The 13,914-nt window shown below is 34.7% G+C and overlaps 1 protein-coding gene across 2 annotated transcripts in view; it reads right to left on the bottom strand.

Annotated features, from left to right (window-relative positions):
* LOC111997152 (E3 ubiquitin-protein ligase UPL7) overlaps positions 1 to 12,477 on the bottom strand; it is a 17,246-nt gene extending 4,769 nt beyond the window's left edge. Inside the window, exons 1-12 of one of the 2 annotated variants that reach the window (XM_065782036.1) lie at positions 12,319 to 12,477; positions 11,627 to 11,749; positions 10,662 to 10,902; positions 8,922 to 9,514; positions 7,204 to 8,202; positions 6,788 to 7,122; positions 5,363 to 5,641; positions 5,020 to 5,272; positions 3,588 to 3,758; positions 3,417 to 3,509; positions 2,722 to 2,829; positions 1,612 to 1,728 (exon numbers count right to left, since the gene is read on the bottom strand). In XM_065782036.1, coding sequence (XP_065638108.1) covers positions 1,612 to 1,728; positions 2,722 to 2,829; positions 3,417 to 3,509; positions 3,588 to 3,758; positions 5,020 to 5,272; positions 5,363 to 5,641; positions 6,788 to 7,122; positions 7,204 to 8,202; positions 8,922 to 9,514; positions 10,662 to 10,902; positions 11,627 to 11,749; positions 12,319 to 12,342 — 3,336 coding nt within the window. In that variant the 5' untranslated portion in view covers positions 12,343 to 12,477. The remainder of the gene's footprint in view (positions 1 to 1,611; positions 1,729 to 2,721; positions 2,830 to 3,416; positions 3,510 to 3,587; positions 3,759 to 5,019; positions 5,273 to 5,362; positions 5,642 to 6,787; positions 7,123 to 7,203; positions 8,203 to 8,921; positions 9,515 to 10,661; positions 10,903 to 11,626; positions 11,750 to 12,318) is intronic. The other variant, XM_024029218.2, reaches the window with a different exon arrangement.
* Positions 12,478 to 13,914: the final 1,437 nt, after the last annotated feature.

A 13,914-nucleotide genomic window follows, 5' to 3' on the forward strand; every position in this document is an offset into this window, starting at 1 on the left:
TTTTTTTTTTTTTTTTTTCTTCGTTGGATCTATTTAAATCCAATTATTTAGAAAATGTGTAATTTGAACCCATCTCTCTCTCTCTCTCTCTCTCTCTCTCTCTATATATATATTGTTTATGCATAAATTGCGTTATTTTTATTTATTTTTTAAATAATATTGTAAACCCCAATGGTCCTCAGGTTTGAAGTTAGAGATCGGGCATGGATAAGATGAAAAAATTACAATTGCATCCGAAATAAACCAATTGAAGATAATTTTTTGTTTGGCATTTAAAATCCTAAAAATCAATGGCAATCAAATCCAGTTTAGTTTCACTATATAACTAGAGGCAAATAAAAATGACCTGAATCAGATCCCTAAGAAAGTTCAAATCCTGCATTGGAACTGATTGCATAGAGAAGTTTTGCTCTTAAAGTGCTTGGACGTTAAAAAAAAAAAAAAAAAAAAAATTTGTAAGTTAAAGCTTTAATCAGATTAAATATGTTTAGTGGCAATCACCCCTACTTCAATATATGTTTCAATATAGAGCTGCCAGTGAAAAATGGAGCTGATATTGAATGTGCTGTGGAGAGAGAGAGAGAGAGAGAGAGAGAAATAGGATATGCATGGGATGAACAAGAGGCTACTTATTATTTCAGACATGGTACTAATTGCCATACCCCTTACTAATCAATGGAAAGTAAAGTGCTCCTATTTATTGCACATTTTCTATGAATATTAATCTTAGGTTTTTATAGTTTCCAATGAATATAGTTGAAGTTTTAACTTACACACATGACCCTGCCACCCCATTAGCATACACAGTTATTCTCACAGAAACTTAAGGTGCTTGGGTACTCTGGACCTTAATAAAGAATATCTCAGTCTCCTTCTGGTTTCTAGTGTAATCAATCTTAAATATGCATCTACCCAAAACACAGTTAAAATAATGAGAAAAGCAAGCCAAAAGCAATCTTGAGCACCTGAAGATTTAAAAAGGGTACACACAAATGCCTAATTATGTGCCGGCATTGTGGAGAGACGATAGATCACTTACTTTTTCATTGTGAGATGGCTTAGCGGTTGTGGATCTTTGTCTTAATTACTTTTGGTTTGTCTTGGGTTGTACCTAGATCGATCCCAGATTTGCTTTTTGGCTGGTGGAATTGGTTGGGGAAGCATTTGTCTCAGATTTGGAACTTAGTTCTGTTGTGCGACCTATGGTGCATTTGGAAGGAAATGAATCGGCGGACTTTTGAGGATTTAGATAGTTCCGGTGTTTAGATGATTGCTTCTTTTAGTGGGACTCTTTTTGACTGGTCTTGGGCATGGGGACTCACGACTAGTGATTCTCTCCCCTCTTTTCTTAGCTCTCTTTCTCTTTTGTAATTAATATGCTGTTGGTTTTCTTTTTTGTTTTTTTTTTTTCTCTGTTTTCTTCTTGTTGTATTTTCTGGGTTTACTCTATGTTTTTCATGCATAGAGTAGCCGTTTGTATATATAACATTCTTACTTATCAAAAAAAAAAAATGTTGAATGCAGACACCAAAGAGGAATAGGGTGACAGAATCATTTAGAAAAAATAAATTTGTAAAATTATAGGCAGAAAATGAATGATCAATATTATACCTTATGGATAGTAAAGGTTGGCTGTAAGTGTTTGAACCCAAGTAAGGGAGCTCGAGAACAACTGGTCACAAATTTAAGAAGCATACAACGTTCCTTTGGTTCAAATTCTCGAATAACCTGTGACACGATAATCAGGAGAAACTCAATGGAAACATAAAAAAGATTATAGAATTCCTCAACCAAGGTCCACCTTTAAGACAAGAATACAAAAAGAATCAACTTAAATGCAGGGTGAAGGGAATTCAAAGAATGAAGTGAAATAAAAGAACATGACACCAGCATGGAGACATTGTGCAAACTAGAAATTTAGAGATATGAGCAAATCTGGAATTCAAAAAAGAAAGATATCTAAAATCCAATAATTGGATTATAACATGGCAAAATTCCTGCCTGGTCTTGCAGACAAGAACTAATTATGCATTATTACAAGTTTTATAGAAAGGAATAAGTTTTCCGATACAGGCGAGCATAATTTAGAAGTTTTAATTCATTAAACATTATCCAAACAAAGAGGACCAATATATGTGCTAGTTGGTGTGCATAAGCTTATAGATCAGATAGCTTGGGCCGACCAAAAAAAAAACTTCAAAAATAGGGCCCAAAACATGAGTTTCATGTGTTGGGCCCCATTTATTAAGGGGAAGTGTTGGAATAATGATTAAATTCATCATTTCCTCATAGCTTAAGGGGTAGGTTTGATTTTAGAGCCAAAGAGCCTTTTTCCATATAAATTCCCACTGTATCTTTACTTTTTCGCTGACCTGCATATATATTAGAATCAAAGTCAAGCATATCCAACAATGGAGAGATAATTAGTGTTTACTAGCCAACCATAGAAGTTAAATTCTAGTTGTTAATACCGGTTGGGTCCCTTACTTTCTCTAATGAGCAAAAAGAAAAAAAAAAACTATATACCTAATGCTTTCTCGTTCCTTAAAAATGACTATTTGTGCACAGACATGAGGAGGTTGCTAACGCAGGGTTGGAAGTACATGAAACATCAAATATGAACTGGAATATAGGTAGCATGGAAGACTAAGAAAAATGTGAACGTAAGAAAACAACAAAAGAAAAATCAGCTCATTCAAATTCCATTCTGAAGTCAAATACCTCCCAAAAGATTTTAATTGTCCGGCTTCCTTGAGAGTAACCACCAGAGTATCGTGTGTTATTTCTTAAATCATCAACGTCAATATCATGGTTTCCACCTGAAAGCAACTGCATATGGTAATTATGCAGGATCAGCATTTGACCAATGAAATGAACTTCTGAAAAGTTTGTTAACCAAAACCCAGAGTCATTTAAGAAGAAAAAGATTTTAAGGAGAGATTTTGAAAACATAAGGAATCATTAATTGGGAAACACTAATGAAGTCATCCAACGATATTATCAAGTCATATGAACTGAAGTGCCAATTTCTAGAAAGCAATTCAACAAGAAAACTCAGTAATTTTCTCTCTCATTAACCAGGGTTTAAGGGTATCTCTGTTTATAAAAAATCCATCAAATACTTGCTCATTCAAAGGCTAAAATCTTTCTCAAAATTCCATTGATAATATTTTCAAACAAACTAAACAGCACACTATGTAAACCTCAGAAAGTAACAAGAAAGATCTGAGACTTCAGACCGGAATAGATTATCCACCTAACTGTCGGACTTAATTTTTGCATTAAGCCTAGGATTGCAGTGCACATGGGATGACAAATGAAGCAAGTGATCTCATATTGATTCATACACAACCATATCCAGCAGCTAAAGATCATCTGATAGAAAAGTATTAAATGCACATATAGATTCAAAATACCTGATTGAATTCACTTGCATTAAATAACTTCAACCAAGATGGTGATATAAGATCAATCAACCCTCTATAGAATGCATTTGAAAAGGGCAATATCTGCAAATTATTAAAAACAAGGTAAATTCATAGTCAAGAAGATATGTTTACATACATCATGCAGCATCTGTGACAGACCTGTCGGTTAAGTTTATAATCTGCAATTGCATGAACATACTGCATCTTGTTCTCATTTGTCACAGAGGCATCCTTGCCACCAGCTTTAAGCTCTATAACATGCCGTTGGCCAAATGATTCTTCGGTAACTGTGAAATCTAGGGCAAGTTCCTTGACATCACCATCATAATGCTGCAGGCATAAAAGACAGAAAACATCTAATTTTAAAAAGTAAGATTGGAATTTTATTGAAAAAGATCATTACTTCATGTTCATGATGATGAACTCAAAGAATCAAAAAGAATTACAAATAATCAAATTGAAAAACTAAGAGAATTAAGAAACTCAAGAACGGAAGTATAATGTGTAAATCCCCAAGCCCAACCCCACTCATATAGAACATCCAAATAATTACGAAATGAGAGACTGCCCACCTTCAGTGGGCTCAACCAAGCAATCAATAATGCCTTACTGGTCATGATGCAGGAAGGATTCTAATAGTTTGATGTGTGATCCACAGTGGATGACATGGCACTATTAAAAGTGGAAATCCAAGTCTTAATATGTTAACAAATAGAGGGGCTCATAGAAGAATATTGGAAGATAGTTGCCTCCCCCACAACCACTTCACTTTCTCTCTTTTTCTCAATTATCCTCTCTTTTGACTTCTCTTATCTTCTCTTCACCTCTCATTAAATTCTTCATCCTCCATTCCTCAACTCTATTTCCTCATCTCTCATTACCATATATAAATAAAAATTTTATATAATAAGGGATTCACAATATCTGGTCCTAAGATACATTTAAAAGAATTATCATATAGCTTGGGAAGGAGCTAGCCACATCAAGTAAACATGTAGAATCTTGTTCAACTTATTTCAAGGGGGAAAAAAAGATAGAGACAACAAAATAATTCTTGTCTCAATAATTTGAATTGCGAAAGACCACATTCCAGTAGATGGTGAAGTTCTTTATAATTTAAAACATCATCTTTGTATCATCCATCTCTTCTTGCCAGCTGATACACATACTCTGATTTGCGCTATCAATAGTCATATAAACATGAACAAATGCTCCCTTCCTCAGTTGTCATGAAAGTTGTGAACTTCATATATCATCTACCACAGCTAGTACACTCATCCACCTCAAAATCTTACTACTTGACACATCTTGTTAATTCTAGGTTGCCTAACAATTAGCACCATAAAGCACATCAGCTTTGTTATTCTATGAATACATTTCCTCGTACCTTGTTAGGAATGCAACTGAAGCACAAGGCTCAGTTGTATATTTCAACCTAGCCACCAAGCACTAATTCTATAGAGTTTCATGCTCATAGTCATACAAATTATTTATCAATGCTTCTGCAAGGATTTGAAGGAGAAGAGAAAAGAACATCTGTGTGTATGTATTTACATTTTTACATAAAATATTATAATAGAAGGGATTTTACCTTCACATAAATGAGACTTCTGTAGAGCTCTGGATCAAGTGTTGATAGTTCATCAAGAAAGCTATATCGGCCCAGCAGCTTTTGTACAAAAACATGTGAAAAAGAGTAATCTAGTAAAATTCCTTCATAAAGAGCTTTACCAACAACTCTTCCAAGGAACTCAATCAACTGGATACCATTCTCTAGATATCTTGCAGATGCATTAGGAATTAAAAGTCTGTCTGAAGTTGAGGTTTGGGAGAATAGCCCATACCTAAGACAACGAAAAAGGTAGCTGACTTCTGGAAAAGCAGATAACAATGTAAGAAAGACAAAAATAGTTTATACATAGTTTCAAACTTACTCAGGGGAAAAGGCTGCTTTTGATATATCAGTTAAAAACTCCTTAGACAATCCACCATAGTCCAGACCAGCCTCCGGGAGGCCACATTCACTAACAAATGAAACATGGATGGATGACTTCAACCTTGACCCCAGGGAATTTAATTGCTGAAATCCGTCTTCAACAATACGATCCCGATGAACTACTATCTCAACCGATTGTGAACCAGGTCCAGAAACTTCACCAGCCATTTTCCGGGAGGCTTTATCCATCTTGATGAACTCTCTAAACATCTCAACTCTGCCAAGATGGAAACCACGTCAAGTAGCATCTTTTGTTATACTTCTAAGTTTGAACATAATTGTAACGGATAGATTAGTTTCTTATATTTAATATCAATAGGCAAGAAAAACACAAACCTCAAAAGCTAATAGTTAGCAAAAAGGTGTGATGAAACAGCTAGCTAACTGGCATCCACTTCCTCTGGGGGAAGGGAAACCCGGTTGTGGGGGGGGAGGGGGGGGGGGGGGGAGAAGACCTTGAAGGTAAAGACTTGGCAAATAGGAAATGCACAAATACACACACGCACACCCATACATCCTACATGCATGCACGTGTGCCCTCATAACACCCATAAACCTACCCACCAACACTCATGCAACCCTCGATCCCACATCCATATCTATATTCATGTGTTTGCATGCTTGCCATGGCAAACTAACCCAAAAGCCCACCCATGTTCATGCAACCCCACATGCGTGCTTGCAACCACGAAACATAAGATTAAAGAATGATTCCTTCCTAGATGATTAAACCTACACACACTCACACATAAGAACACATGCACATATGCTCCACAAACAGGGAATCCATTTTAGCAAGGTTCGCCATAATCTTTGGTAGCAAATTACAAAGTGTCCAAAAGCTAGATTTCATGTTTATATTCTTAAATTTTGAGATATCCAAAGAGAAAACTGGTTTGTCAAAAGCTATTACACATTATACTATCACAAAAAAAAAAAAGCTACAACATATTACAATCCACAACCTCATACAAGTAAAAATTATATGCTACTAGATGGAGTACGACTGTCAAACTTAATTGGTCTTCAGAGACACATTACACTATAAGAAAATAGTTGAACCTATCAAAAAAAAGAAAATAGTGGATTTCTTGATGTCGTTTCTGTGCATGCATTTAGAGACTCCATGTCCAGCAATACAAAAGTTGATTTCAAGGGATTTGGCAGGTCTTTTCTGAGAGAGAGACTGTAATAATGAAGAAAAGTAGATTGGAACAGAAATAGAAAGAATGACTAATCAGTAAAAAAAAAAATTGAGAACCACAAAAAATTGAGAGCTGAAAAGGGTGGCCCACAAACATATAGAACTCTAGTTGTGAAGCTTGCAGAACAGCAATAGTCATTGTAGTAATTATGTTCCTACCTTTCTTCAAAAGGAAATACATGTGGAGTAGTAGTGATAATAGAACCCATGCTACGACTAGTCAAAGCATCATCTGCTCTTAAATTAGCTGAAAAAACTTCATGAGTTCTGGCAGCTACTGCAATTGGAGGCCGGTTTTTTGTAGCAGGTGAAAGCCACAAAACTGGGGGGCAAAACTGGTGCCTGCAGTCTCTTTCATACATTAAGTGCAAGCATCTGATTGCAGATTCCATAAGAGGTCTAGTCTGCCGACCAATTGCATTAGACAAACCATTATACACTAGTGTATTGAGCACTGATGCAATTCTTTGTTGCTGCTCCAGTGTGAATGGAACCTGGTTCAAGTCATGAAATGCTAAAATAAGTATCATCCACAAATTCAAGAGGACCATAAAAAATTTCTAAAAAGCTTTTACCTGTTTTTCATAGAACTCAATGTCATCGAGAATTAGCAGCAGGTGAGAATATGTGGCACAGAAGAGATGAAGCAGACATGTCATATCTTTTGAAATACCTTGTGGACCGCACCTTAAAGGTTCTATGTCCCATACATCACAAGAGTCCTGATTAACTAGGCTAGGACTAGGAAGACCATCAATTAAATCTCTACAATCATCGTCTGCTTGTGACTTACCAGTAAATTTATTTAGTACATTGACCCACTTATTAGCACCATCCTTATTGGCACCCTTTTGCTTTTTCACAAAAACCCCACCTTTTTCTTTTCCTGAACTCTTACCAGTGTAAAGATAACGATTATTTTCAGTAATGTGATTGCTTACAGGAAAAAGAATACTTTCCAAATTTCCCCACAGATTTACAAGAAATCCAGGAGTAAAAGATAGCATGTTAAGAATGGGCAACGAGCCAAATGTGGGATTAAAGACTGTAAATATTCTAAGCATGAATGAGTAAAAATATGCAATATCAAGCAGTTCAAACTTCCTCAAGCATTCTATATTGTTTGGTGGCACAGTCTTAGCACTGAGAGTATGGGAATCCGTGTCTATGATTGCCAGAAGACTTTTAAGATGCCACTGCTGACATATAGGCCTGAACATATCCATATATGACATCTTTAAGGAACCATGCATCCTCTCAGTTTCGTGCAAAATTGTATCAATGGGCTCTGCAGATACATCAATTAGGTCATCCTGCTTCTCCTTCCTCATCCATTCTACATTCTCAAGCCAACCCAGTAAGTTTTCTGCAAGAGTGATAACAACGTGGACGTATGATGCATAGTCTAAACCTTGAATAAACCTGCCAGGATCCACAGAATCATTCTCTCTCCCTGTTGCTAGGCATATAATGTTTGAAAGAGCCCAACCAACCGGTGGAATGACCTTGGAAGAAGAATGAATTTCTGACTGATCCATCTCTGACATCTCAGTTAAAATTTTCTCTTTCAAGATCTGCCAACGCCTGCCATAGTTTGATCAGTCCCCACATGTTTGAATCATACTAAAATGTAAGAACTTATATCAACGAGAAAATTAAGATTTAGTTGACTTGAGGATAATAGAAGAATAATGCTCCCCAATTATAAAATAGAAATTATTGCAATGTCAACATAAATAAAATTAAAAAAAAAAAAAAAAACACATTGATTGAAGCAAAGCAATATATAACACAAGCTTTTACATGCAAATCTAGTTTCCAAAATACTAAATGACCCAAGCGAGGGCATTGAGGCACTTGGACATCAATAGGCAAATAATTTCCACATACACACACACACACACGTATATAACACATAAAGTGCCAAGAAAAGCCACAGTATAGAAATAGTCTCATTTCAAAATGTCAGTTTGTATAATATTTACAAAAATTTAAGGCAAATAAGTAGGGCGACAAGGAATCTCTTTCGCAGCAGTTTTAAAATTTGACTAGCAAATGGTAGCGCATATCATATCTTCCTTCTTATTGTAGAAAATAAATTTATCACATAGCTTATTTATAAAATCAAAAGTTCCATAAAAATAATACCTCTATAATCACGGTCTCAGCTACAGATCAGTTTGCAGCAATTACTTAAATATAATGCAATATGGATAAGTATCAACATAAGTACATCTGTACATGATATAAATATCACAGAATTTTTCTTTCTTCCAAATCTAATGAGCCTTACCAGTATAGTCTGGAAGCATGGTGACAAAATAGACTTGTGCTTTAGAGCAGGTACAAGAACAGCTGGCAGACGTTGAACAAGCCAAGGAATTGTAACTAGAAAGACACAGTACTGCTCAGCAGCATTATGTACATCCAACATGACTCGGCCATCTGTATCTGAATTTGTCATGTGAAAAGGGCGTAGAGCTAAAGTTATTGCACTTGCAGTGATCAAAATTTTATCATCTGTCTGGGCAATACTGTTTATTTGTGAAGAAAAAGAAACGTCCAATGTATTAATATATCTTCTAATAGATATGTAAATACCACTTTTACTACTCCCCATAAAACAAATTAAATTCTTCACTGCTATATCTGCATCCTGACGATTATCAGCAGTAATGCTTTTCCACCCATTCAGATCAGTAAGGAAAACAACCAGACGCATTGCTAAGGAGGTAAGAACAATGATATCTTGACCCCCTGTGTGGGATTTATTAAACTCTGAAAGAATAAATAGGCAGAGAGAAATCAGCTTCTGTGTTTGAAAAGCCCATACTCTTCTCTCTTCAAGGGTACTGGTGGCCAAGGAGCAAAAGTTTTCCTTTATATCTGGACCATAAAAATATAAAATTTTCAGCTATATACCAAATAGTGGCATATTAAAATAAAATAATAAAGAAAATAAAAAGGACTGTGGGGCATTAAGCAGGTGCCTTTTAAGAATTCAGGGACACCAAAATTATTAATAAAGCAGATCAATGAAGCAAGGAATAATAGCAGAAAACAATATTAATAAAGCAACTGGCTTAAAAAAAAAAAACCATTTATTTTGTTGGGGAGAGAAACAGCATGAGGAGACTCTTTGAGTAGTTAATATAACATATAGAGACATCACTTTAACCCAAAAGGCTTAAGCCCAATAGATATGAGCTCAACTATGTTATAATAACCACTCACTCTTCTCATTAGTATCCAATGTGGGACTTTATTACTTAACCAACCACACTACTCACATGTGAATATTCCAACATATTTGGATTCATAGAGCTTTAGTTTGGAAACTTCACAAAAACCACCCAAAAAAAACATTTAACACAAATGCAATTTTTTCATACTAAAATTAGAGAAATAGGTCCAGTTTAATACCCAATAATTAATTTATATTTGTCCCGATTGGGCATTGTCTATTACAAGCTCTAATGAGGTCTGAAAGTGACTTCTCCAGACAAATAACTTCTTCAAATGATCCCCAGAAAATCAGAATTAGGGTAAAATTCATAACTTTGGGTTTAATAGAAAATTCAATGGGAGAAGAAATTATTGCTTTGGTACTTGAGGAAAAACAAAGAATGTTAAAAAATTGGGTTAATCCATGACAACCGAATTTCCTCTGGGCCTAAAGAGCAAAGAGTAGAGGTCTGTCAAGGTTAAATATCTGCAGCTCTCTACAGTAAGACTCCAAAGAGTGCATAGTATGAAAGGTTTTCATTTTCAAAAAACAAGTTTCCACATTGGTAGCTGAGACAAAATGGGATCCAACAGCCTTTTCATTGTTTAACTCATTTAAGACTTGATATCCAAGACCCATGTGATGACCAAATGATGAAAGAACCCCACAACATGTAACAGCTTTTAATGAAGTTATTGGAATTTTCAACTCAACAACTGGTAAGGAGAACACAGTTAAAAAAAAAAGTTAAGCATCTGAAGCCATAACCAATAAATTCAGTAGATAAGATTTAGGAAATTGGCATACCAGTTGAGTTCAAGCTTTCCAACAGAATTCTAAAGCATTTTTGCATACAATTTATATCTCTGACTTGGATCTTCTGACGCTGGACTGACAAACATGCAGTAAAGAAAAGAAAAGGTCTCAGCACAGCATTTGAAATCCATGTTCCTGTCATCACACCAGCATTACGATTCAACAAGCTCTCCCATTCTTCTTGAAGCTGCAAAGCAACCGCCTTTGCAACCTTGTAGCGCCTCCAGACTCTCTATGAAGGCAAAGAAACCAGGTCATTTTCTCATTTTTCAACTATAGCTATTAACTAGATTTGACACATATTGGGACTTCAAGAGCAAATCGGGGGGTCAGTATGGTTTCCCCACAAAATTTTTTATGGTTCCATTTCCATTTTTCATAGTCCTTATGAAAAATTCAACTTTAAGAGTGGGCAATTCATGGGATATACAAGAATCACAACTTACATCAATAAAAAAATTGAGGTGGGGATTTGATGAATTTGCACAAATGAGTTATCCCATCCATTACAGTGATGGATCCAATTTTTCTACAGGCCCATCTATGATGTTGGTGTTGTGAATGCAATATTATACAAAATACTAACTGTTGTCCTTTATTTTATCAAATTTTCTTGTAGACGAAAAAATCAAAGCCTTATAAACCTAACAGTATCAGCATAACAACCTTAGCCTTACTCTCTCGGGTGGTAAAATGCATTGTGGAATGCTGAACTTCATAAACAATGAAAACTTTTTTTTTTGGTCCTGTTTTATCATATAAGTCATTCATCCAATAACAATATGCGTTCCATGCCACCAAAAGCAGGAATAGAGTCAAGGGACCAAATTAATGATTAAAAGGTAAAATCTCTACTATACATCCCATGTATTGGGGTTGCACCCTTTCTTGCCCTTTCTTAATGAAACACATTATTACTAATAATAATAATGATTAAAAGGTAAATAGAAATGCACCTGAATAAAAAGAGCAGCGGCGGTAGCTCGTCTGGCATAATTGCGTAGCTCTCTTTCCTGAGATACCTTCTCAAGAAGAGCATCCCTTGTAATCTCCTTCACACTCGCTCCCCTCAATGATACCTGATCAACCCCATTAACACCAACAGTAAAATATATGACAATTCAAGATTATAATTCAAATTGCTCAGTGCTCAGTGATCAATCAGGAACCAAATAAGAAACCACACACACACACACACACACACACACACACACACAAAAGTAATAGAATTATGATGATTTATGTGTTCCCATGTTATTTTGGTCTGCAGGGAATGCAAAGATGAAGTCAAATATGTCAGTTAATTATATTTGATTTCTCTAATCCTAAATGATTAAACATGAAGATTCATCAATTTCCGTGATTCCACAATTTCTAAGGAAACAAATACATACCCAGTAATAAAAACCAAGTGGGTAATGGAAATTAAAGAAGAAACAGTAATAGTGCGCACTGATCATCACGAATTACGATAAAAAAAAAAAAACTCGTTATTTCAGAACAAGTTAATTGAAAAAAGAGTGAATTTTGGAAAAGAAAAAAAATTAAAAACGATGGAGCTCGAGAAGATGGATGGGTTGGTTGATTAACAAAACGAAAGAAATAAAGAAACTGAGAGAGAGAGTGCGTGTGTGTGTGTAGTGTGTACCTGATGCTTGCGAGTTTGGTCCATGGAAGTGGAAGTCGCAGGATTTATGAAACGAAGCTACGAAATGAAAATCTCATTCCTTTATACATCTTCTAATTTGTATCTCGTCAACGACAACCTTTTTGTTTTATGTACATTCCTTGTTTTCCTAATTCCTACGCGCATCTATACTTTGTTTTATGTTTTTTTTTTTTTTTTTTTTTTTTTTTTTTTTTTTTTTTTTGGGGGCAAATTTGATAGGGAGAAGGAGAACATTATCAAATAGTACTTATTTTTAAAAATATTTTCGGTGATAAATGAGAAGAAAAGTCAATGAGTGCTTTCAATAACTATACCAAAATTATTATATAAAAAAATAACTATACCAAAATTCAGGAAAAAAATGATTTTACTAAATTAAAAACAAAAACTATTTTTGAAAAATTACAACTGCTGGATTTTCTCTTTAAAAACTTATTAAAAATAGCAAACTATTTTCAAATGATGGTTCCACAAGCACTTGTTAAAAAAAAAAAAAAAATGCTGAGTCCACTGAAAATTGCACAATTTTGTGCCACAACTTGTCACGTGGCGAGTTTGATTGGTGAAAGTGTGTTTTCACATGGTTCACAGACACATCTTTACCAATTACAACTCACCATGTGGCGAGTAGTGGCACAAAGTTGTGTCATTTTTTGTGGTCCTAGCACAATTCTAAAAAAAATTGAGTAAATTCCTAAATAAAGTTTACAATTTTGACTTTAGTTGTGTTTTTAATTACAATGGTACAAAACTTTGGTGTGAAATCACCTTTTTTTTTTTTTTTTTTTGCGATAACAGATAGAAGTGTGAAATCACCTTAAAATTATTGGTTTTAAGTGATGAAGATGTTAAACTATGACTTATTGAATGCGAAAGAGCACCTAAAAGATGATAAATTTAAAATTTATTCAACTCTTTACGTGATATCTTGAAAGATAATTCATATATACTTTTATCACATGACTTACTTAATAGTTGTGTTACGTATTTAAATGATTTAATGAACTATTGATTAATAAATGTGAATAGTCATGTAGTGTTATGGAGGAAAACATTTTCAACGCAAATTTTCTATTTAGATCTTACTCTTTATGTGCCCTTCGTAATGCCTTAGTATATTAATAAGGCCTAGTATAATTCCCAATAATAATAATAATAATAATAATAATAATAATTCTCCCTCTTTCTATTTCTCTCTTTTTTTTCTTTTTCTTTTTCTTTTTTTACTGAAGAAAGAAATATTATTTAAAAATTAAATATATACAGCAATAGGACCCTAAAATGGAAGATTCAAACATTTTGGCTAAAAGGGAGACATATGCACAACCACCAGCTAAATTCGTGTCATGTTTCCCACAAGAAAACAACTCAACCATGACATACCTAAAGCAAATAGGTCAAATGTCTCATGCAAAAACAACTTCTCAACCATTTCTTGTGCTAGACTATGAAATCTCGATCACCGAATACACATTTTGTAGTTTACCTCTAACTAGAGTCTAGAGCTCATACATTTCTTGTGAAAGGGAAAATCCCATAGGATATGTAAAACTGTTTTTGAATGTTAGCAACGGA

This window comes from Quercus suber, unplaced genomic scaffold (genome assembly GCF_002906115.3).
Source record: "Quercus suber isolate HL8 unplaced genomic scaffold, Cork oak 2.0 scaffold_287, whole genome shotgun sequence".
Lineage (NCBI taxonomy): Eukaryota > Viridiplantae > Streptophyta > Magnoliopsida > Fagales > Fagaceae > Quercus > Quercus suber.